The sequence below is a fragment of the Prionailurus viverrinus genome, chromosome F2 (genome assembly GCF_022837055.1).
Source record: "Prionailurus viverrinus isolate Anna chromosome F2, UM_Priviv_1.0, whole genome shotgun sequence".
Lineage (NCBI taxonomy): Eukaryota > Metazoa > Chordata > Mammalia > Carnivora > Felidae > Prionailurus > Prionailurus viverrinus.
The window spans coordinates 80300745-80324179 of record NC_062578.1 but is presented as its reverse complement, the minus strand read 5'-3'; the positions used below and the strand labels follow the sequence as shown (position 1 = coordinate 80324179).

Genomic DNA, 23435 nt, shown 5'->3' with positions numbered 1-23435 from the left:
GGCCTCACGCCATCTTGTAGTTCCAGTTGGGGGGAAGGTCCAGGACGAGTTGGGGAGAATTTGTCCTGGAAACAGTCATGCCACGACAGAGGGAATTTGGACTGTGTAAAAAGGGTTAATGTGAGCTCGTCCCATGGGGGGGGGGGGTGTAATGTGAGCTTGTCCCACTGGGGGGGTAATGTGGGGGCGAGTGCCAGTGCGTCTCGCGTTCCCTTGTTTCTCCCACTGCTTCTGATGCACGAGGGAAATGAAGCCTGTGTCTGCCTGTCTTCTCTTGCCTGTTGTCCCCGTCTATACCTCTCCTCACTGGGAAATGCTGCCTGTGCTCAAATTTTGCCTGTTTCCTTACTCGCTCTATATTACCTTTGGGCAAGTCATTTAACCTCTCTTGGATTTTTCCCCTTCTGTGAAAGGACACTAATAACAGCACCTACATCACAGGATCATAATGAGAATGAAATGAGATCAGATACGCAAAGTGCTTGGAAACATGCTTGGCATGTTATTAGCCTCAGGCTCGTTAGCTGTTATTATTACTGCCGTCCCTGCCACTGTCACCACCATCACCATTATCTCTACCAACACCACCGTCATCACCACCGCTGCCACCATCACTGTCTCCACCGTCTCCACCACCACCGTCATCATCATCACTACCGCCGTCTCCACCACCACCACCGCTTCCATCATCTCCGCCACCATTGCCACCATAATCTCCACCATTGACATCTCCACTAACCACCCTCTCCGCCACCGTCCCCTCCACCGCCATCCCCACTGTGACCGTCATCATCACCACCATCACCACCGCCTCCACCACCGTCATCACCACGGTTGCTGCCCCCATCAGCAACGTTGCTGCCACCCCTCCTGCCACCCTTGTTGCTGCCACCATCACTACCCCACCACCATCACCATTTGTTTTCCTTGTCGTAGAACACTCTACTGTGAACGCGTCACAGGTTACGACTGAGCCCGTTTGGGTGGTTTCCTCTGGGGGCATTTGAGAATAGTGCAGCTCTGAGTATTTCGGCACATGTGTCGGTGGACCTCTGCAGATGTTTCTGTTGAGTGTACCTCCAGGAGTAGAATGCCGGGTGTGGGGTGTACGTGTGTTCAGCATTCGAGCCAGATACTTTTCCAAGGTGGCTGCACTCGTTCACACCATCGCTGTGTGAGTCCCGGTGCTCAAGTCCCCACTGCTACTCAGTGTTTGTAGTCATTTCATCCGTGCTGGTGCTGAGGGTGGGGTGCGACCATATAACACTGGGGTTTTAGTTTGCGTTTGTCTGACGACCAGTGATGTTGAATGCCTTTCCTATGGTTTTGGCTATTCAGATCCTTTTTTGTACAAGTGCTTTGTCCGTTTTTCCCACTCAGTGTTCTTCCTTCTCTCTCTCTGTCTCTGTCTCCCTCTGTCTACCCCCCTCTCCTGACTTGCAAGACTTTGTATATTCTCAGTATGAGTTTCTTGTTGGGAATAAGTGTGAATGTCTTCTTCTGTGTGGTTGCCTGTATGTTCTCTTAGTGTTGTTTGGGTGCATACAGGTTACTTATTTTACTACAGGCTCACTAATTATTTTTTCTTCTGTGCTCATGGCTCTTTGTGTTTCATTTAAAACATTCTTGTACACTTTTAGCCTACGGGGAGCTGTGGTGATCCTCCCTTGGGCTCATCTTTTCTCTCCCCGATTTTTGGTAGCAAGTGCCTATGGGTTATTATGTAGAAAGTGCCTCTCTGACACAAAATACCTTTCTCTGGTGTTGCGGATGTAACTAATTGGTGAGAGGGTGTGGTCGATGTTGGAACAAGGGAACTAATAGTGAATGGCAGATGATTACAGAGCTGATAACCATGGTGAAGCACATCCTGTAATTTACCTTGTGTCATAGCTTAGCAACTGGAAAGCATCTCTTCCTGTTCTCAGAGAAACCCACGTGGAAATTGTTACGAACTTGCTGCCTCTTTCTGAAGCAGGAATCCTCCTGTTTGTCCCCTTTGGAAATCCTCCAACAACTTCCTGTTGTCCTGGTCCCCAGTCACAGAGGCCTGTGCATGGGGCCTCTGCCCCACGCTTCAGCTTCATCTTTGGCCGCCTCTCCCCTTAAACTCTAATCACATGGGTTGTTGGGAACTAACTTCAGTTTCCTGGACATCCGTGCGGTCTCTTGCCCTTTAGGGTAAACTGTCTTCTCTCCCTAGAGCTCAACTTGCTAACTTCTGCTCCTGCCTCCATTACCTCCATTACCAACACATCTCATCTGGGTTTCTGCTTAGTGGTCACTCTGGGAGTACCCTCCTAGCCTGGGCTGCTAAGTCCCTGCCTTTGTTGTCTCAGAGTGCCCCAGGATGCTAATGCAGGCACCCTTGCCCTACCCAGGCAGTTGCTGGTTCATGGCTCTGTCTCAGGTCTCCCAGAGGCAGGGATGATTGCCCTTTGATTTCCATGCCTCGTGCCTGGTAGGTGCTTAGTGCTGAGGGGTTGTGGACGGAAAGGGCTTTCTCATTTACAGAACAAGACTGATAGGAGTGTGCCTGTCTCGCTTGCTGGGTGGTGGTGGGGGGATAGATGTGCGTGGATCACTTTGATGTTTCTAATGAGTTGTGTGGGTCCCCTTAGACACACAGCTTCATGTGAGTTCCGGCCTCTCCTCCTTTGCTTGGATCCCTCTCCTCCTGTGGAGACCTTCAGCTGCTTCTTAGCCGAGCACTGCCTTTCTGCAGTCCAGCTTTTGTCCCCCTGTCTGGGCTACCCTGCCCTTTGGTGTTCTTCTGCTTGTGAGCTCCTGTGGAACTTACTCTTTGTGTCAGCTATGCCCCCACCCCCCAGTGTTTTATTATGAGAAGGTGCAGACACACAGAGGAGCTGAGAGAATTTTAGAGCAGACACTGTACCACCATCCAGGTTCTGTAATTAACGTTTTCCTACATTTGATTGATCACGTATCTACCCAGCCTCCTAATCCATATCCATTAACCCATCTTATTCTTTCGGGTGGTTGAGAGTAAGTCACAGATTGTGGTGCATTTTACCCATTAATACTTCAGGATGCACGTCACTAATTAGAGTTCAAAGTTTACTTTTTTTTTGGTAAAATGTATATGCAGTGAGATGTGTAAATATTTTTTTTTTGTTATTTTTGAGAGAGAGAGAGAGAAAGAGCACGAGAGCGAGTGTTGAGTGGGGGAGGGCCAGAGAGGGAGACACAGAATCCGAAGCAGGCTCCAGGCTCGGAGCTGTCAGCCCAGAGTCTGATGCGGGGCTCAAACTCATGAACCGTGAGATCATGACCCGAGCTGAAGTCAGATGCTTAACTGACTGAGCCACCCAGTGAGGTGCCCCAGTGAAATGTACACATCTTAAGTTATGATTGATGAGTTTTGACAAACACGTGTCCAGCCCAAGCTCTTACCAAGATCTATCGTAGAATATTTTTATTGTGCAGAAGGTCCCGTCGCTCCCTTTCCAGCCAATCTCGGCTCACCCCAGAGTGGGCATATTTATCGGGTGGGCTCTCAGTATTTACTGATAGTGATGCAGACAGTTGGAAACAGTCATGGGGATTGGACAGAATTCCAAGGTGAAGCCTGTGGAGGTGGGCACATCCCATGTTCCACCAATCACCCCTTACCCCAGTTCCCAAACTGAGTTCCTGTGGCCACCGTGCCCACACCTCCCTGTCCTTCTTGCTGTGTCCTTCTTTCCCATGGAGCCCCTCCCCGACTCTCAGCTCTAGGGTAGTAGGGCAGTGTCATTACCCCTACCGCATGGATGGGGAGAGCGAAAACGCCAGAGGTTAAATGATCTGTCTGAGGCCACAGGACAGGTCACGAGGACTGCAGGTCCCTCCCTCTCAGCTCTGGGACCTTTACCCTTAATCACGAGACTGGGAGCCTCGGAGCCACAGTATAGAGCGTGGCAGGCCTATTTCCCAACAGCACGTTTACACGTGAGGAAGGAAAGCTTCGGTCTCTTAAAATTCTCGTCCCCAGTTACAATACATTTATCTCCGGAATTAAACTCATAAAAACAAACAATCTGCTTCTAAAATATAAGAGGGAATAATTTTGGTCACTTCCTTTCCGCAGTTCCAAAAAGCTTTCTGTGTTAATAGATGATCTCATATACCGGAGAAGAGGGAAAGTGTCTTAAACTGGGGACCTGAGGCGTTGAGTGGGGCAGGCAGCAGAGTCCAGGCGACAGTCCGGGTGACATTTCAGCCCACTGGGCTCAGCCTCTTTAAGGGCCTCGTAAACGTAAGCGTCTCCTCCGTGGGAATCTTCCACATGGAATTGATGCTTCCTTCTCTGGGCTCCATACCACTTTCTTTGTGCTGCCGCTGGCTGCCGTGTACCTCAATGGTAACCCGGACTCTTAACTTACCCTGTAGCGCCTACCACCTGCCAGGTGCGTGGTCCTCGGGCAGTGTTTCCCTCCTCAACGATCACGACACACGTAAGAGGTCTGGCTGGCCTGTTCTCTCACTGCCGCGTCCCAGTGCCCAAGAACTAAGAGCAATGCTCGTCACACGGCAGGCACTCAATAAGAGTGGGGTCAGCACCGCTGTGCCGGGCTGTCACGAGGCTGAAATGTTCGCGCAGGACACGGAGAGGTCCTAGGACGGTTCTGAGCACAAAAGCGTCTGCCTTGTGCTTGCTCCAAGAATGCTGATCGTTCTCAGTGTGTCCTGTGTGCGGAGGCCGTGCAGGCCCCACGTTCTCTTTCCTCCTGTTCCTGACGCCCTGAAAGCACCCAGAGTCGTGTCAGGGGCCCTGACAACTTGGACACGTCCTCTCTCCCCTCTGGACAAACCTCCTTTGCTTCAGATAAAGAAAAATTGTTTTTTTTCCTCCTCCATCTTCCTTGCTTTCCTGTCTTGTTTTAATCCCTAATCTACAAACCTGTTTTTAAAATCCTTTTGCATTTAGGGTGCATGATATTAGGAGTCACACAGACCTTGTTGGGTCCCCTCAGGAGTCTGAACTGTAGTTTAGGCCCTCACGGGGTGAGTGTGTCCCACGATCGGAAGTGCCTGACGTGGAGATGAGCAGTTATAATCCAGCGCCAGCAGACAAGGGTTACCTGCTAGTGTCATGTAAATTTTAATTATAACACGTTTGCAAGCAAGTCTTTATGTGTAGGTTGTTAAAGGTGAACACTTCTGCCTGTACTTAAATAACCATGGATTTTGTTATAATTAAGCCCAAATTAAAAAGAATTGATTGTATTTGCCTCTTTTTTTTTTTTTTTTTTTCTTAATGCCTATTTTTGAGAGACAAGAGATACTTTTGAATGGAAGAAAGGCAGAGAGAGGGGGAGACACAGAATCCAAAGCAGGCTCTGGGCTCTGAGTTGTCAGCACAGAGCCCCATGTGGGGCTCGAACCCACAAACCGTGAGATCATGACCTGAGCTGAGGTCAGACAGTTAACTGACTGAGCCACCCAGGCGCCCTGGTTGTATTTGCCTTTTAACAATCTTCCTAGATACGTTTGTGTGTACAAACCCAAACATACGCATACACATATACATAAATACACACACACGCCCCTTGATGTCTTTATTCTTCTAGCGTCATTTCTTTGACAGAAAGCGAGGACTCCATGTTGCTGTAACTAAAAACTCGTAAGTGTTTTGGTGGAAGTGAGCCTCTGCTGCTTACTGTTCTCCTGAAGAGTGTGGCCTCGTCTGCAGCTAGAAGCAACACTGAATGGGCCTCAGTGTTGAGGGTCAGCAGCAGTAGCAATTTCTGTATTACTGTCAATGTGAAATAGCCAGTTTCACTGGACTGCGTGAAACTCGACTCTAGCATTAGAATAATGACAGTTATTTCTGAAGCTAAATTCCACAGGGGGAAAAATTACGGACAGAAGCTATGCTCCTGATTTATGTTTATCTGGTTATTCCTTGCAGCGTATCGTCACGTGGGAGTTTTTTTTAGGTCAAACTTGAGAATATTTTTTATTGAGTTGTAAATGACATACTGTATTATGTTAGTTTCAGGCGTCTACTAACACAGGGCTTTGATATTTTCATACACCATGAAATGATCGTCGTAGGTCTGGTTACCATCTGTCCCCATGCAGAGCTGTGGCCGCGTTATTGACTGTACTCCCTCGGCTGTACGTCACATCGCCGTGACTCATTTATTCCACAACTGGAAGTTGGTACCTCCTCACCCCCTCACCTATTTTGCCCATTGCCCCACCCCCTCCTCTGGCCACTGCCAGTTGGTTCGGTGTGTTGGTGAGCGTTTTTCTGTTTTGTTTTCTTTATTCATTTGTCCTGTTTTATAGAGTCCACATACGAGTGAAATCATAGGCTATTTGTCTTTTTCTGACTTACCTCACTGGGCATAACGCCCTCTAGGCCGTGTGCGTTGTCGTGAACGACAGGATCTCGTCTTTCTTCGGGGGAGTGGGGCCCCATTGTAGGGCACTGCATCTCCTCTCTTCGTTCCGCTGTCCACGTACACGGGGCTGCTTCGATACCACGGCTGTTGTAGTTGATGTGGTTGATGTTGTAGTTGATGTAGTTGAACTTCCTCGGAGTCGCTGTTCAGATACAAACGCGGTGGTTGTTTGTCAGCGGAGGGCGAATTAGCTGTGCTGGGTGAGCGGGTTTGCCTGCTGTTTGAACATGTCACTCCTAAGCCGTGGGACTAAAGAGAAACCAGCAGGGCGCTCAGAGCTGTTGTTCCGTATTCCCCGCGCTTCGGAACTCAATTGAGTACGACTTGCGACGTTCTTTCCTTACCTGCCGCCTTCGTGGGTGGGGGCACAGACCCGGACGGCAGGTGTCCGATCTGTCTGGAGCCGCGCTGCTGTTGGCCCGTGTGTTTAGCCTCCGGTTCCTGCGAACTTTCCTTCCCTTTCCTTCTTGCTGTGGCCCCTGGGCTCTGTCACAGTAGGCTGTGTAGCACGGCCTCTCCTCAGCCTGGCGGAGGGAAAGGTGGGTCTTGGCGTCTGACGGATTGGGCTTCCGGCCCCCGATCCGTTAGTTATGAGCTGCAGGACGAGTCCTGAGCAAGCGGTGAGCGTTCCAGCCTGGGCTGTCCCCGGGTGCCTGGCTCCCTCCTGGGTGGCGATTCAGGAACACGCGGTGAATCCTCTGGTGCACTGAGCACGGCGCCTGGCAGGTGGCAGGTGCTGAGAAACCACTGGGTTCCCTTCCCTGGAAGCGGGGAGTGAATCGGCGCTCCTGCTTCCCATTTTCCACGTCTGTCCGCCAGGGCCTGGGAAACCAGGGCGTCAGAGTTGTTAAGTCCGACTCTAAATAAGCAAACTCAGGCCCCACTCGGGGAAGACGGACACCTTTGTTTCAGTCGCCTGGGCTGACCTCGTGGCTTTCAGAAGCCGTCTTAGCTTTCTCCTTGTTCTCAGATTTTTCCTGAAACGGTGAGATGTAACAAAAGATGGACAAGCGTGCTCTTGCCTTAAAACTGTAGTAACTCAGGACCGGAAACCGCCTAGTGGGGTCCACGTCAGTGCTGCCGTCACGCGGGGAACGAAGCCAGACAGGGGAGAGAAGCAGGGGCAGCTCTGGAGTGAGGGGGTCCTGGCTCCTCTCTTCTCAATCACAGAGGGGACCTGTTGCCGTGCGCTCCTCGGGACCCGAGGGGTTCCGTGATGAGGTGGCGTGCCGTGCAAAGTTGCGGTAAGAGTTACCCTCCCCGCCAGGGTCTGTAACTTTTGGGCCTGGCCTGTTTCCGAGTTGCTTATGTTACACTATGTTTATTTTTAAACATGGAAACACAGGGCAAAATTTTAAAAAGAAATCTTGGAGAAGTGGTTTCTCACTTCCTGCGTTGTGAAAGCCTGGCGTGTCTCGGGAATGGGAGAAAGGACTAGGTTTCTCGATGCCTCCTTCCGTGGTCGCGCCGAGTCCCACTTGCGTACCTGGGTGTGGACGCAGGTGGAAGGGAGCCGGGAGCAGGCTGCTGTGGCCGGCAGTGGGTTGGGAGGCCGGTGAGGAGCCCCCCGGATCCGGCTGTCGTCAGCGTAGACTTGGCCGGTACGATTGCCGTTACGGTTGTTGCACCGGGTGCACTCGGGTTCCATTCTGGCTCTGCCCCTTCCCGGCACGATGGCCTGGACTGTGGTGCGCAGTTCCGTGACGGTCCGACCTGCGTACTGGGTAGAGGACTATGCTGTCCCTCCGGGTGTTGGAACACGTGCGCCTCACACCACGAGGGGCCGGCACTCGGTAGCTCTTCCCGACGGCTGTCGTCATTGTCTTCATGCCACCTGTGGTGTTACCTGTAAAGGTGTCTGTTCTTGTCTCTCTTTTACTGAACATCTTTCTCACGGAGCTTTCGTAGGCTCTGTTTCTTAGCCCGGCATTCAGAGAAACTCACCATCTGGCTTGCTGCCCGCCCCCTTTCCTTTTTGCACACACGCTTGTGTCGTACCCAGCTTGTTTCCGATCCTGTGCTTGGGGATCAGGACAGCAGTGACCCCCCCCCCCCCCCGGCCCCCCACCCCCACCCTCCTGGGGCTGAGGCGGGGGGGAACCTGGACTGTGGCATGTGCGCTGTGGGCCACGAGGCGGCGGGAAGGTCCCCTTTCCGTTTTCTTTCCCACCATTGATCCTCTGCTCGCTCATTTGTCCTCGTGTCGACCAGTTGTCTGTCCTTTTGCTCAAATCTTCAACAAGCCTTACCGGGCACCTGCTACTGGTGGCTGTTGTGTCGGGCGCTGGAACACCCAGGAGTCAGTCCCGAGTCTCTGTCCTCTGCATTGCAGAGTGTGCTTCCACTTGGATGTTTCCAGAGCTTTGCTGACCCTCAGGGGTCCTGTGTGCATCTCACATCCCATCCATCATCCACACACCAGCCCCCACGCCACCTCCCGAAAGCTTTCCTGATCCCTCCGATGGAATTATGCTGCTCCTCCTTTACGTCGTCTTGCTTACACGCGGTTACAATAACACTCACTTCACTTGGCTTTGTGTTACTCAACAATCAGACGTTTATATCACATCTATATACACTCACCACTCTGGGGCCATGAATAAAACATGAACCCCGTCCTGAAGGAGCTCACGATTTCAGTGTGGGGAGTCAGGCATGTTCACTGAGCGGAATTGGATTCCAACGGTGCATCTTGTATTATTTCTGCTACCTTTGAGTAGCCGCAGTGAGTGGGCTGACCGGTGTTCCTCCCAGGAAGACACTGAGGTTCACGAATGTCTAGCGCTCGTTCAGCTCCGTGTCTCCTCGTGTGCACGATTGCGGTGGCCCTCCCGTACGGGTCGGCCTTCTGCACAGTTGTAGGGTCCAGATGGAGAAGTGTACAGAATTCATCGGGAGATCTAGTGGAATGCCTCTGATCGTTCCTGTGGGGCCTGGTGCGTTCGGCCCCTGGGAACACAGGCGGGAAGTACACGAGCAGGACAGGGAAGGAAGAGGAAGTGAGTGTCTGGCCCTGCACTTCGGGAACTTCAGAACATCACGTTCCCTACTGGTTGTTGGGGGCCAGTGGTATTTCACGCTGACAGCCCATAGCGACCAGGCACTCTGCTGCCCGCTTCAGCGGGGCTCAGACTCCCCCAGGAAGTGCAGACACCAAGCAGTGCTGGTGCACACAGTTGAAACCAGGAAGAGAGTACATATATATATATATTTTAATGATTATTTATTTTTGAGAGAGAGAGAGAGAGAGAGCGAGCGAGCATGCGTGAGCGAGTAGGGGAGGGGCAGAGAGAGACAGAGATACAGAATCTAAAACGGGCTCCAGGCTCTGAGCTGTCAGCACAGAGCCCGATACGGGGCTCGAACTCACAAACCATGAGATCATGACCTGAACTGAAAGTCTGATGCTTAACCGACTGAGCCACCCAGGTGCCCCTCAAAATTTTAAAAAAAAATTTGGTTTCATTTTGAGAGAGAAAGAGCATGAGCCGGGGAGGGGCAGAGGAAGACGGAGACACAGAATCCAAAGGAGGCTCCAGGCTCTGAGCTGTCAGCACAGAACCCGATGCGGGGCTTGAACTCACAAATCCGTGAGATCCCGACCTGAGCCGAAGTCAGACACTTAACTGACTGAGACTAGGTGCCCCAAAAGTACGTTTTGAACACGGAAGTCAGCACTCTTTCGTGAGTCTGCCATCAGGACTGAATAGGTCTGCGTATGACAGGTGGTGGACTCCTGGCCACGCCCACCTGTATGGCCTTGAGCAGCTTGTCTGCAAGGGGACGGTAGCAGGACATGTTCCGAGGGTCGTGGTGTGGGTTCAGTGACAGCTTGGCCTGGCGCCTGCCTTGCGGAAGCTGTCCTTAAACGTCAGCCACCTGGCGGGTCTGTTTCAGGGGACAGCACCTAGCATGCAGTAGGTGTCTGGTGTCTTCCTGGGTTGTGTCTGTGGGCGCCCCCCAGCCCAGGTGGGATCACAGTCGATGCTGCTCCTCTAATTTTGCATCTCTGTGACAAACCACTGCCTCCGGGTCTGTGACACATCCAGCCTTCCGTGTACTGCAGCCAAGACCATGGGGAGCCCCGAGGATATCTCACAGCTCATTTGGGCAGAGTTGATCTCTCAGTTGAAAACACGTTGAGAAATGAAAAGTCATCTGAACAGCCAAGAAGAGTGCTGTAGATACCGGGTTTAGTTTAGTTTCCGCCCTCCTACCCTGGTTATAAATTCCCACTAGACTGGACTGCTGGCTGAGAGAATCCATTCTTTTGCACAAATCTGGGACCTCAGCAGGCCCCCTTTCCAGTTCATGCTACCGGGACGGTGGATGCTGTTCAGTTTTTTGCGGCCCCAATTTTGGGCAGTGCATTGATGGAGCAGTTTTGAATCTGGTCTGTGGGTGATGGTATTATAAACTTTTAAGAGATTTTCAGATTGAGAAGAATCTCTTCTGTCATCTGCTCTGAGATCCTGGGGGCTTCTCCTCTGCCCCCCCACACTTGTTCCTTCCTATAGTCAGAGATTGGCATGTGTCCCTTTACAGGCAGGGACCACTTCTCACCTCCTTCCCCCTGAACCCAGCACGGTGGCTGCCCTGGGGACAGTCAGTGGCCGTGTGGTGAGTGTTCCCTGGAGGAATGAAGTGGGCAGCGGTAGGATGTGAGAAACAAACATTAACAGGGCGCTCTGTGGTTCCCAGACTTTCACATAAATCATCCAGGCCGCCTGTGTGCCGAGGCCAAGGGGCCTCATGGTATCTTCATGCCGACTCTGGTGTTCTCTCCCCCGCTGAAGAGGCATCTTGGGATGACAGAGGACAGCTGTCAGGGGGCAGTGCTGGTCCCGACGCACACGACCTGTTACATTCTATTTTCTGCCATCTCTTTCAAGGTCGTCTATCCCATCACCGTGGTGATGCTTTCGTTGTACATACTCTGCACTCTGGTTGTGAAGCTGGGTGGGTTAATGTTCCAGAAAAGCAGTGAGAGGCAGAACGTATAGTGGGAAGAGCCTGGTGTTTGCCGGTCCTGGCCCCGACTCTTGGTTCTTTGACTTCTTAAAGAGCTGTGTGGACAGTGCGTAAGTCGCTTAAGCTCTCTGAGTTGCAGTTGCCTGTCTGATAACATGGGAACAACATAGCTATGGTCTGAAGTTAGAAGATAGTTCTTAATAGATGGTTATGTCAATTACTATTATTAAAAAGGAATTCTAGGATAGAAACTTGTCTTGTTCCCGGGCTTTCCCGTCTGCCCTGCAGAGCAAGTTGGCGTGGGGAGTGGAAAGGACAGGCCGAGCTTACCGAATTAGTTTGGACCAGCTTCTCCTGAGCCCCTCAAGTTCTTTTTGGGCACTTAGCCGCCTGCCAGCCTGCACAGCTGCAGCAGACTTAAACCCCTGCTCCAGAGAAGTTTATCCAGCTGGCGGAGTTGAGTCTGGGGACTCAGTGACACACGTGCTCCAGGTGATTGCTGTCCTTGTCATCAATTCACATTACTGTCTGGCCCTGATAGAGGGCACTGCAGAAAGCCGCCTGGTTGGCTCAGAGCCCCACCTCGCTCTCTCGGCTGGGCCTCGGTCCTCAGCGTGGACTCACAGGCCAGATTCACAGGGCTTCTCCCCACGTGACACCGGAGCGGCGCGGGCTGGGGCGGGTTTAGACGCAAGAGCCCGTCGTTAACATGTGCGTCCGCGTGTGTGTCTGTTTGTGAAAGTGTAATATATTACTTCACTGTAGAAAGTCCAGGAAATGAAAAGCTTGAAGTTACCTGTCGTCCCAGTCCTCAGAGAGCACCAACATTAGCTTACAGGTTTGCTTTCTTCTTTTTTTCCATGTGAACATTTTTATGCAGGGAAATCAAAGCATACATTCGCTCCCGTAATCTGCTTTTCTCGTGTCGCTTTCTTCCCATCTGTTTTAAGTCTAAATCTGAAACGTCTTGGAATACATTTGTCCGTTCCACATCGAACGCTTCCTGAGTGCCCCCCCGCGTGCCCGGCGCTGTTCCTCCTGAGTGGGAAGGATGTTGATGGCACCCGACACCGCTGTGCTCTTGCTGAGTGCCAAGCACAGGGCTGGAAACTCCACGCACAGCTCCGTGGAGGGTGGTCCAGCAGGACTAGCTAACCTGGAGGGCCGTGTTTAAGGCAGACTTGTTCTCATTGCTTTACTTTCATTAGCTCATTTCTTCCCCATGACAACTCGTTTTATAGACGAGCACACTGAGGCACGTGGAAGTTTGGTGGCTTACCCAAGGATACGCAGCGAGAGCCAGGAGTTGAAGCAGGAGTTGACCCTGGCATTCTTAACCAGCATGGTGCCCTGCTTCTCAAGGGAGCGGAGAGCCTCAAGGCAAGGTCTGGCCCGTCTTCCGATCGTTGACTGGTTGGTGGAAGAGTGAGCTGCTTGACGCGGGGGGTGATCTAACAGAGGTGGGCACTTGGAACCCAGAGGAGCCGAGTGGGATGGGAAAGTATTGCAGGAAAGGAGCCTTTGAGTCCGGTTGTGAGGGGTGAGTGAGATTTCAGGAGATCTCGGGGGAGGAGCAGTGTGTGTGTGGATGTGTAACTAGGGCTTAGGGGGTGAGGCCAGGCGGCTCCTGCCAGGGCACGTCCGTGCCTTCGGGGCCTCATACTCTGGGTCAGCTGGAGTGTGCCGCAGAGCCCTCACCCAGTTCCTGCCCGTGCCTGGGAAACCTCGGGCCCGATGGGACCTTCGGGTGGTGCGGCCTTTGCAGGGCCTCAGCATGTTGTCTCGTACTGGCATTTCACACTAAGGTTGGTCAGTCCTGCTCGGCCGTTTAGAGAAGTCAGTGTGCACTTCGGTACCCCTGGGGCTTTGGGACCTGGCCTTCCAGCACGTACAGCCCATGTGAGCTTCTGTCCTGGCTGCACGTATCCCGGCATTATGATGCCCCTTCTGTTCTGAAATAGTTTACTGGGTTGGAAGGTAGAGACGTAGAGGATAGTAACCAGGCAAACTCGTATTTATAGAATGTGAGTTACTCGGTCGTTGAGAGCATTTGGGCCCTTTTACTGGTTTGGGAGCAGAGGCAGCAATTTCCCTGCAGTTGGGTGCTGGCGTGCTCAGGGAGCACACCCGGCGTGAGCTCTGGGGCTGCCGTTCAGACCAGGGGCCAGGTCAGCTGGGGAAACTCCATCGGTGTTTCCCAGAGGCGGCTGCCGCCCCGCGGCCACAGGCAGAGGAGTGACCAGCAAACACGGAGGGTCTGTTGTGCGGGTGGCCATGCAGGGAGACACGGCAGGGCCGCTGGATGTCCTACACACGCAGGGCTGTGGCGGCACATACGTGACGAGCCCGGGCCAGCCACACGGGTTCCCGCTCCCTCTTTTTTCTTTTTTTAATTTTTATTTTCCGGGGGGGGGGGGGGGGGAGAAGAGATAGAGAGGGAGTAAGCGAGCGCCTGAGTACATGCCATTAGGGGAGGGGCAGAGAGAGAAAATGTTAAGCAGGCTCCACGCTCAGCGTGACCCTGGGATTGTGACCTGAGCTGAAATCAAGAGTTGGGTGCTCCAGCGACTGAGCCACCCAGACGCCCCATCCCACCCTCTTTTTAACCTGCCTGACCTCTCCCCGCCTCCCAAGCCGTGTCTGCAGAGCAGTCTCTCCGGGGATCGTATCTGTGGCGTGCGGGCATGTCCCCCACTGCCCCGCCTGTGGGGACTCTGCCCCATGTTATGGTTGGTCTTATGACCTGGGAGCCCTCGTACCTCCTACCCTTCCTCGGTCCTTCTGAACGAACGCGGTCGTTCGGACGGGGCCTCGGAACGCCCTGTGAGCCCGCAGAAGTGGCCGCTGTGCAGCTGGTGCACTGAGCACCTGTCGTGTGCCAGGCCTTGCTCTCACTAGCCGAATGACCTTGACCAAGCACGCCCGCCTTGGGCAGGATGGCTGTGGTGGGCATGGAGACGTAACCTGTGTGTGGAGCGTCTGACACCCCTGAGGCGTGCAGTGAGTGCTGCGTCGACAAGCGGATGCTGCCTCTGAGCGCCTTGCGTGGATGCCACCCGACCTGCTCCTCTTTGTTAGCATCCGCCTCCGAGGGTCCGCTGAGAATAAACGTGGTCTGGGAAGTGCGATGTGGCCAGAGTGTGGCCGACTCGCTGGGGGGCGGTGGGGGGGGGGGGGCGGGCCTTGACCGAGGGCACCAGGTGACCTGTGTTCACAGCCTGGGTTGGCCTTGGGCTCTGCAGTCAGCGAGCCCTGCATGTCTGTTTTCTTCAGTGTGGGTCTCAGTCAGGCTCCCCGTCTTCTCCTCACTTCCTGTTTGGGTGACTTCTGGGTCCTAAGAGCAGAACCTTATGTTTGTGCCTTGAGGTGCCTCCATGCAGGAAGTGAATGGATATGATGGCTCTGGAACCATTTGGATGCTCTGGGTTTCAACCAGGGACAAGTTACCTAATCTCTGTAAGTCCTGGCTGCCTTATTCTGACAGGACATTTTGCACCAATAAGTGGTTTCTAGAAGGGGAGACGGGAAGGTGGCCCAGAAGTGGGAAGGGCAGCAAGTCGCTTCTGCCTCTGGGACTGCAGGGTCTGTGGGAGGAGGGACAGGAGCAGAGCCAGGGGGCTGGGCCCTGAGGTGACAACCCCAGCAGGGCCTTCCTGGTGGACAGAGGAGGGGCCTGTTTTAATGATCTCTCATCACCTGGTCGGTGAGGAGAGGTTCCTGCCCTAGTGTTATGGGGACGGCCGAGCACATGACACCTGGGACGGGGCAGACGTAATGGCATTTTCTAGTCACACATACAGCCTGGATGAGGGGATAGCGTGTGCACGTGGGGCCACGTGGGGCTGTGGGAGGTGGGTGGGCGCAGTTGGAGCCTGTGGGGGATATCGTTGACCTGTTTGAGTAAGGCCATGTGCTGGAGGGAGCTGAAACCCGCCATATAGCAGGGCGGTGGGACGCGGGGTGTGGGGGCAGCTGCTGGTCCAAGCCCCTCCCCTCCCATTTCCACCAGATGCCGAGGTAGCGTGTGACTTTGGGCCTTGATTTTAGGCCTGAAGCAGGGGTCGTCTGGCAGGCGTGGGAGCCACAAAGTGACACGGCTGCTTCCAAATGGCACTAACGTTCCCTTCCCCCCCCCCCCCCCCCACCGCCTCCTTCCTGTCTCCCTTCCTCCCTCTCCGTGCATTGTAGCCCCAGTGTTTATAGTGCTTCACACACACTGCTTTGCTTAATCTCCAGAGCAGCCCTGTGATGTGGGACTTGTCACCCCTTGTCCACGAGAGGACACCTTGGCTTGATGGAGTCATTGCCCTCTATCTGGTCCAGTTAGTCAGAGACGGAGGCATCAGACCCGAGGCCACGTGACCTGACGTGCAGGGTCCGCAGGAGAGTGAGAGGCCCCTCTGCAGGCCTGTGCCGGGCTTGGCACCCAGGCCCGTACGTCTGACCCTGATCTCTTGTTTCCTGCGAGGCTCTCCTACTGACTGTGCTTCTCCCACTCAACACGGATGTTTCTCCATAAGGTGATACAACCTGGATCGTCCTTGTTGTGGGGAAGCTCAGGTCAGCTCTGATTCCACGTACGAGAGCAGGGGTGCGCTGATGTGGTCAGAGAGAGGAGGCTGCGCGGCAGGGGCGGAGGTGAGCTGGCCCTGAGCTCAGCGCTCTGTGCCTCTTTGTGCCTCGCTCGCGGACACAGGTGATTGCCTTGCAACACCCACGGGTCTGGAGTTTTCTTAGTACTTTGATCTGTCACATTTTAAATGGTTTGCCTTCTCCTTTGCCTTTTGGAATGGATCAGCATTTTCTGGGGGGATTGGGAAGTCTCATGTTGCCTCAGCGACACCGTCATCACCACCACTGCCATTGTCATTGTAGAAAAACTGTATGGTGACTTCTTGAGCTGGAACCTGGAAGAAACCCTTGCCCAGTTTCCTCTGCAACCTGGGAAGGTGGCCACTTTCGTCGTCAACATCAAGGTGAAACTGGATTTCTCATGCCAGGAGAATCTCCTCCAAGACCTCAGTGACGGTGAGCACCCCCCCCCCCCCCAGCCCCCCAGTTTTAACCAGAACGTCGTGGCCCCTCGGGCTTGCTGCTTACCCGCTGTAACCTGCTTGCCATTCATTAGCTCGAGCTGCTCGTGACTTTTCCTGGCATTTAGTTGGCCCACTGAGTTACTGTATAGATTTGAAAGTCATAAGGGTACTTTTTAGTTAAATCATTTCTTAATTTCCCAGTCTTTACTGTTTTGTGCTCTTTGCCAGGAGGTCATCTCAAATTGGCGGAGCTACTGCATTTTTTTCAAGTATAACTGCTGTGATCTAATTATCTGTGACGATAAAGTTGTCTGTCAGAGTCTGGTGATTTCTGTAAGGAGGTGGTGTCTGGAGAAAATGGGCATTAATACTTGTTGTAGCGTTAGGACTAGCTGGTGAGGAGTCGGATTTCCTAGATTCATTGTGTCCAGTTGTGAATGAACGCATGCGTTCATACGTTCGTTTGGAGGCATCGTGGTGCGTGTTCGTTAGCTCAGGCTGCTGTAACGAGATACCACAGACAGTGTCTCCGTAGGACAGAAATCGATTTCCCGCAGCTCTGCAGGCTGGGCGTCAGGGTGCCGGCACGGTGTCCCCTCCAATTCTTACAAGGACACCAGCCCTGTTGGGTGATGGTTTCACCCTCGCGGCCTCACTTAACCTTTATCGCCTCCTCACAGTCCGTATCCCCAAACACAGTCCCATGTGGGGTCAGGGCTTCAGCACTTGAATTTTGGGGGCCACAGACATTCAGCTGAAGGGGATTGTTTGAGACGGCAGGTTCTGTCACTAGAACTTCCCGTGTTGCTTTGGGCGAGTGACTCTGGCTTGTCTGTGCCTGAGTCTTCTAGTGTAAGTGACCGTCTCTAGGGTCGGTGGGAGCATTTGCACTTCACCCGGAGCGTGGTCAGGGCTCAGCGGCCATCGTTGTACTCTGTCCCCCATCACTCATTTAGAGCGTGACGTGACACCTAACTGTCTCTGATTATGAAACAGGCACTGGAGTAGGCTCTCGGACCGCAGAATGGGTGATGGTCGGTCGCCCGGAGAACAATGAGGGTGATAGCAACTAAGAGCTAAGAGGTTTACACAAATGGACCACTTAATTCTCACAGCAGCCGTCTGAAATAGGCGCTCTTAATGCCTCCATTTTACAAGTGAGGACCTTAAGGCCCAGAGAAGTTGAAGTCTTCAAAGGTCACACAGCTAGGAAGTGACAGGGCTAGGCTGTGAACCCCGTCAGCTGGCTCCAGAGTGTGTCCTTGTAACCCTTCTGCGGCCCGTTGTTGCCCAGAGGGTCAGCCAGAAAAATAAATACGGAACCGGAGCGCCCTGCGACTCAGGGACATCGTGAGTCGGGATCTGTATCTGTATCTGGTCGGGACCAGTAGGGGCCCCCAGAGTTGATGGTGTGACTTGGGCCTCGACCAGGAAGTTTCTTCGATAAAGAAAAAGCATGGCCCCCAGGCCTTGCGAGGAATTGGTGGGTACAGAGGCCCAGAGGCCTGTCAGTTAGGAAGTGGGTTTTGCCTCCAGGGGCTAGATGTCTGTCTGTCTGTCTGTCTGCCTCTGTCTCTGAGAACGGGGCTCTCTTACCCAGCCGGTCTCTTCCAGCTGGACCTGGGTGCTTAGGAATGATGCTGTCCTGTTGAACCCGAGAGGTAGAGGTTAGTTAACGCTTCGCGTTCCCATCATGGGGAATTCTCTTCTTCCCTCTTGTCCCTCCGAGGAGTCTCCAGCCATACTGGCCACCTGTCCGAGGAGCATGCCCAGCTGTCCTGCCTCAGGGCCTTTGTAGGGGCTCTGCTCTTACCCGAATTGCTTTCCCCCACAGTCTGCAGATCCGCCCCGAGTTGTTCAGATCTCCATCCAGAAGCCTCCCTTGCAGAGAGGCCGCCCTGACCCCGTCAGTAGGACCAGCACCTCTTCCCTCGTCATTCTTGTTGCAGACAAGAAATTGCCTTTAGAGGAGAAGTTTCAGGGAGCAAGGACCCCATCTGTCCCGTATTCACCCTGTCTGGGCTGCAACGGAGAGAGAGCTGTTGCACAGGGTGTAGTCAGGATGAGTGATTCCTCCCCCTTCCTTACTGTGGGGGCTCTACCCTTATGACCTCCTCTCAATGTCATTACCTCTCACGGGCCACACCTTGCAGCACTGTCACACCAGGGGCTAGGGTTTCAACATAGGATTTGGGGAGGACATAAGCATTTAGTCCATAACGCACTGCATGAAATTTGCTCTCCTGTACTCTGTGGTATTTGACCATAGCGAGGCTCCTCGTATAATACTAATATTGGATTAAAATTGTTTGTATGTTATTAATGCAGGTAGAAAAGCCAGTTTGCTGTTGGACACTTTACAAACTGTGAAAATGTCAAGTGGACCTAACATTATACCAGGCCTGAATATCAGATAAGATGGATTTTTTTTCTGCTTATAAACTGCTTGATAGCACCAGAGTGCCCTCCTCTGCAAGTAGACAGAGGGCTGCAGACAGAGGTTCTGACTTGTCTTTTTCCGAGAAGGGAGTTTGGCCGAGTAAATGGTGCCTGACACCTGTCCAGGGAGTGCTTGATTAGATGCTGTCCCCGGGGCCTGTCTGGGCAGATAGACTTCAGCCGAGCTACCTGGCTGTGGGCAGGGAAGGACAGGACACCGACTTGGCTGCCTGCCGAAGGGGCGCGCTCTCCCTGAGCGACACAACGGAGGCCTCCGGGGGGCCCCACCTGTCTTCGTTTTGGTGGCCGTGTGAGCTTATGTGCTCAGGCGCACATAGCTGGTTATGTTAGTGCGTTTCCACCTCTTGTGACGGAGCTCTGGAGCGTGGTCTCTGCAGCTCCGAGCTAAAAGTAAAATTGTAATCTGAGATTTGTCGTCTGGGAATACGTTCGCCTGTCCTTTAAAATAAAACTGGATCAAAGAGAGCTAGGATAATGATCGCCGAGTTGTTTGTAAATGGGAGGCTGCCCTAATTTCCCATCAGTTAGCAATGGCACGTGGGTGACACGCAATGTGTTTGTTACGAACTAGATGCCCTCTCTGCTGATAACGGTGAATAGACGCTCTGGCTGGTCGTTTTCACGGCAGATTGTAGAATCTGAGGCACAGAATCTTAATGGCCACAACCAGGGCAAGTTTTATAGAGGAACAAAAGCTGGGCACCATGGCCCACAGAAGACCCTTCCGGAGTATACCCTCACGTATAGTTCAGGCTAAGGGGTCAAGAACTTAAGACACAAGACAAACAAACAAAAAAGAAACAAGAGACAACCCCCCCCGCCCCCCCCCCCCCAAGCTCTCACACACAGAGGACGGACACACCAGTGGTTGCCAGAGCGTCGGTGGGTGGGGGGACTGGTGAGCCAGGCGAATGGGGTTGGGAGTCACCGACCTGGATGAGCACTGGGTGATGGGTGGGTGTGTTGAATCACGGTACTGTATACCTGGAGTTGACAGCTCCAGAGAGGCCACGTGTAGTCCTGCTTGGAGACACCCATAAACTCGGTGACGGTGGCCTCTTGGAACTGGGAGGTGACCCGCGTGTGGCTCTCAGTCTGGCACTTTCAGAAGCCTTCATCCGGGAACCACTTGTGGACCCAATTTGCTTTTCCAGCATGGACTCAGATTAACTGTGGGTACCGAAATTAGATGCCATTTGAAGAATTTAGAGCAATAAATATAGCTATCATGCAAACCAGGAGACTGGATTCAGTGTGCGCTGTGGGCAGATGGAAGAGAATTAATATTTATTGAGCAATGTTAGAGGCTGCACAGAAGCCTGGATCAGCCACTTTGTTTGTACAATTTCTATTTAACCTTCCCAACAGCTCTGTAAAGTATATGATCTTACAAAACAATTCCCATTTTGTAAAAACAGGTGGGGGGACTGTTCTAGATTAAAGGAGATTGAGGAGAAATCCCACAGTGAAATGCTGGATGCGATCCTAATCGTATCCTGGGTTGAATAAAAATGCTCCGAGGACATTTTTGGGACCTCTGTGCTCCAGACGGGGCACGGGAGCCACGGACACAGCCGAGCAGGCAAGGGGCTCACTCACGCTCTCCCCGTCCCCGAGGGAGAAGTCTTGGGCCGGGGTCTGGCCTCTCTTGGGGTCGGGCTGGCTGTGCTGCTGTGGGAGGGGGACACGGCCCTCCTCGGTGTGTCCACTCTTGGGTTTCTTGGAGCCGGCGCTCGCCGCTGGACTCCCAGACTCCCACAGGGGCTCTCTTGCACGTGGGTGATGGTCTAAATCAGTGTGCTTTGTGGGGAGGACCGTGGAAAACTGACTCCTCCGTGATGACAAGGCCAGTCCCTGCAAAGTAGTTTTAAACTGCGTTAGTAATTATTTTGATGGAGATGATGTTAGTATTGGTATTCTGAAACTGTGTGGAATAAAGTGAGTGATTAATTTTGTGACCATCTGATTCTAGCATCTGGTCTTGAACTAGGACTCTTGTACGGAAGAGAGGAGGTAACGGATGTAAGCTAGTAGAGATTAAGTATGAGCCTTGTCATCTAGGACTGGAATAAAAATGCCAATACGAAATTGTGAGGTATTTAAAAACCAGCCTGTCTGTCTGCCAAGGCCTAGACACTGACCAGCCCCAGAGCAGGGAGCCTTCCTAATCCCCACATCACGGTCTGGAAACCCTCCTCCCGACTCGGAAGCCAGGGTTCCTCGAAGAAGTGACCATTCCCGGTCTGGAGCTGGCAGTGTAGGAAGATGATCTTGGAATGTGGCGTGAAGGCTGTAGCAGGGACGCTGTCAGAGTGGGCTGGAGTCGTGTCAGGAGGGCCTGCCCTAAGGCACCGCCGCTGACAGTCTGAGGGTCACTGGGGATGACAGCTGTTCCGATCCCGCGTTCTTTGTGCTGCCAGAAAGCATCTTCCACCTTTGTAGATGACAGGGGACCAGTTTGTTGTTTTGTACACGGTCAGTAATGAGTGTTTATTCTGCTTTTCTGTACACGTGCACCGTGGGACAAGCCAGCAGTTGATGAGGGGTCTCCCTTTACCCACATGTTCCAGCTAACAGTTGAGAAGGGATGATGGAATTGAAGTACCTTCATTTTGCAGTCCCTAGTAGGTTAGCGGACCAAGAGAGCGAGCAGCCACGTCACAGAATAAGAGACAGCAGGACGTTATGGTCCCCCTGGGGGCAGAATACACACCTCCCGAAAATCACACCTGGGACAGGTCAGCGCTCTAGATCCAGCTATCAGTTTACAGGAACTCGGACGACAGAAAAACCTGTTCAGCGACACCAGTCCAGGCTGTAGGGTCAACTCTACAGCCCAACGACCTGGTTCTTACTTAACAGGTAGAGCATAAGGGGAAACAGGATGAAGTCGGGGACAGCTTGCACAGCGGGGTGAAGGTGTCAGTGCCACTCAGCGTCACACTGAAAGATGATTAAAATGGTGACTTTGACTTATGTGTATTTCATTCCCCACCCCCCCAAAGGGATCAAAGGTCTTCCTGTAGTTAAACCTGGCTAGCTTAAACTTAAATCAGAGTAAATTTAAACAACATATTAGAAAATACACACCACAACTAAGCCCAAGCACCCATGGCACCATGCTTGGGTAGTAGGACAGTTAAGAAAAGCACGGAGATGACTCCAGTGAAGTCGGGGCAGGGCTGGCTCAGGGGAGGGAGGACACTCTGATGGGATGAGGCAAATCCAGGGCTGCCGGGGGCCTGGCCACACCCCATTTCTTGAGCCGTGCGGTGACTCCAGTAGACCTTGGTTTACAGCAGTATACATTTACTTCACGCAGCTTTTATGATAAAATGTTTTTAAACCAACAAAAACATTAGAAACAGATTCATAATTTATCAGACCAGGTCGAAAAACTATTTTTTGCCAAGGACTGTTTTCATCAAGGTGTTGTCTTGAAGAGCGAGTAAGGCCAGCTGCACGCGCCTTTCTCCGGGGGGGACATTTGAGCACAACGAACTTTGAGCGACATTGACCGGTTAGTGCTTTGATTTTACTGGGGCTGACGCTTTGGATGAAAACCGTCTTCCAGGGCTGCTGCTTTTTGACAGTGAAGGGAAGCATCCCCTGCTTTTGGTTTCCTTTCTAATCAATTAATTTGGGTGTCTCTCTCTGTACACTTTTTTGGCTCTCAGTTTTTTTAGGAGAAATGTGATCTTTGCTGACACTTTCTATTGGACGTGATAACTGACTGTGGCATCTCCATTTGACTGTGGGCCCTGGAGATGCTCAGCATCCCAGACCAGGGGAGACAAGATGGTATCCGGTCTAGTAGTTTGTTTTGCCCCTGGGGAACCCGAGTCCCAGGAGGTGGACCAATGTGTTCAAGGCCTGATGTAATAGCACCAGGGTCCCCGCTCACTTCAGGCTTTGTTGTGTTGTTGTGTGCTCCTTCCCTCCTTAGGTAACAAATGGGATATTTCCAGGCGTGTGCGTTTGGTGGCAGTAGAGACGGCATGGCTGTTGTGGTGCTGTGGACAATTGGAGCCTAGGAAACTTTCGTAGCGGGCATGTGACACTAGTACGTTTAGCCGAAGTCAGACTCTCAACCGAATGAGCCTCCCAGGTGCCTCTGACACCAGTACATTTAGATGTCTTAGCACTCTTGGCGGGGTGGCGGGAGGGAGAGGGCGATGCCAGACCCTGTCCTTCAGATTATCTGTTGTTCTTGCATCTTGAGAAGATGCTGCTTGAACCAGCTGCCTTTGCTGAACAGCCTTCATTCAGTCTCTTGCACTTGGACGCTGCGGGGAGAGGGTGCTTGTCTGCATCAGGGAGTCCTTCCCCCATCATTCAGAGACCTGGGATGGGCCTATGCCTTGTCATCTGCTGCCCGTGTGCTGCATTCCTGGTCTTCTGACCTGCGCCTGCATGCCTCCTCTCGGCACATGGCTTCTTTTCACAGAGGCCGCTGGGCAGGGCTCTCTGCTTCCTTCTCGCGTCTGGAGTACGTGTATATTTCCATCTGTTTGATCCTGGAGGAAGAGGTCTCTCCTTTAATCAGAGGCAAATT

The 23435-nt window shown here is 52.7% G+C and overlaps 1 protein-coding gene across 3 annotated transcripts in view; it reads left to right on the top strand.

Annotated features, from left to right (window-relative positions):
* Positions 1-23435, top strand: part of TRAPPC9 (trafficking protein particle complex subunit 9) — a 568190-nt gene that overhangs the window by 142550 nt on the left and 402205 nt on the right. For all 3 annotated transcript variants that reach the window (XM_047842486.1, XM_047842485.1, XM_047842487.1), the window contains one exon: positions 16260-16412. In XM_047842486.1, the coding sequence (XP_047698442.1) occupies positions 16260-16412 (153 nt within the window). The remainder of the gene's footprint in view (positions 1-16259; positions 16413-23435) is intronic.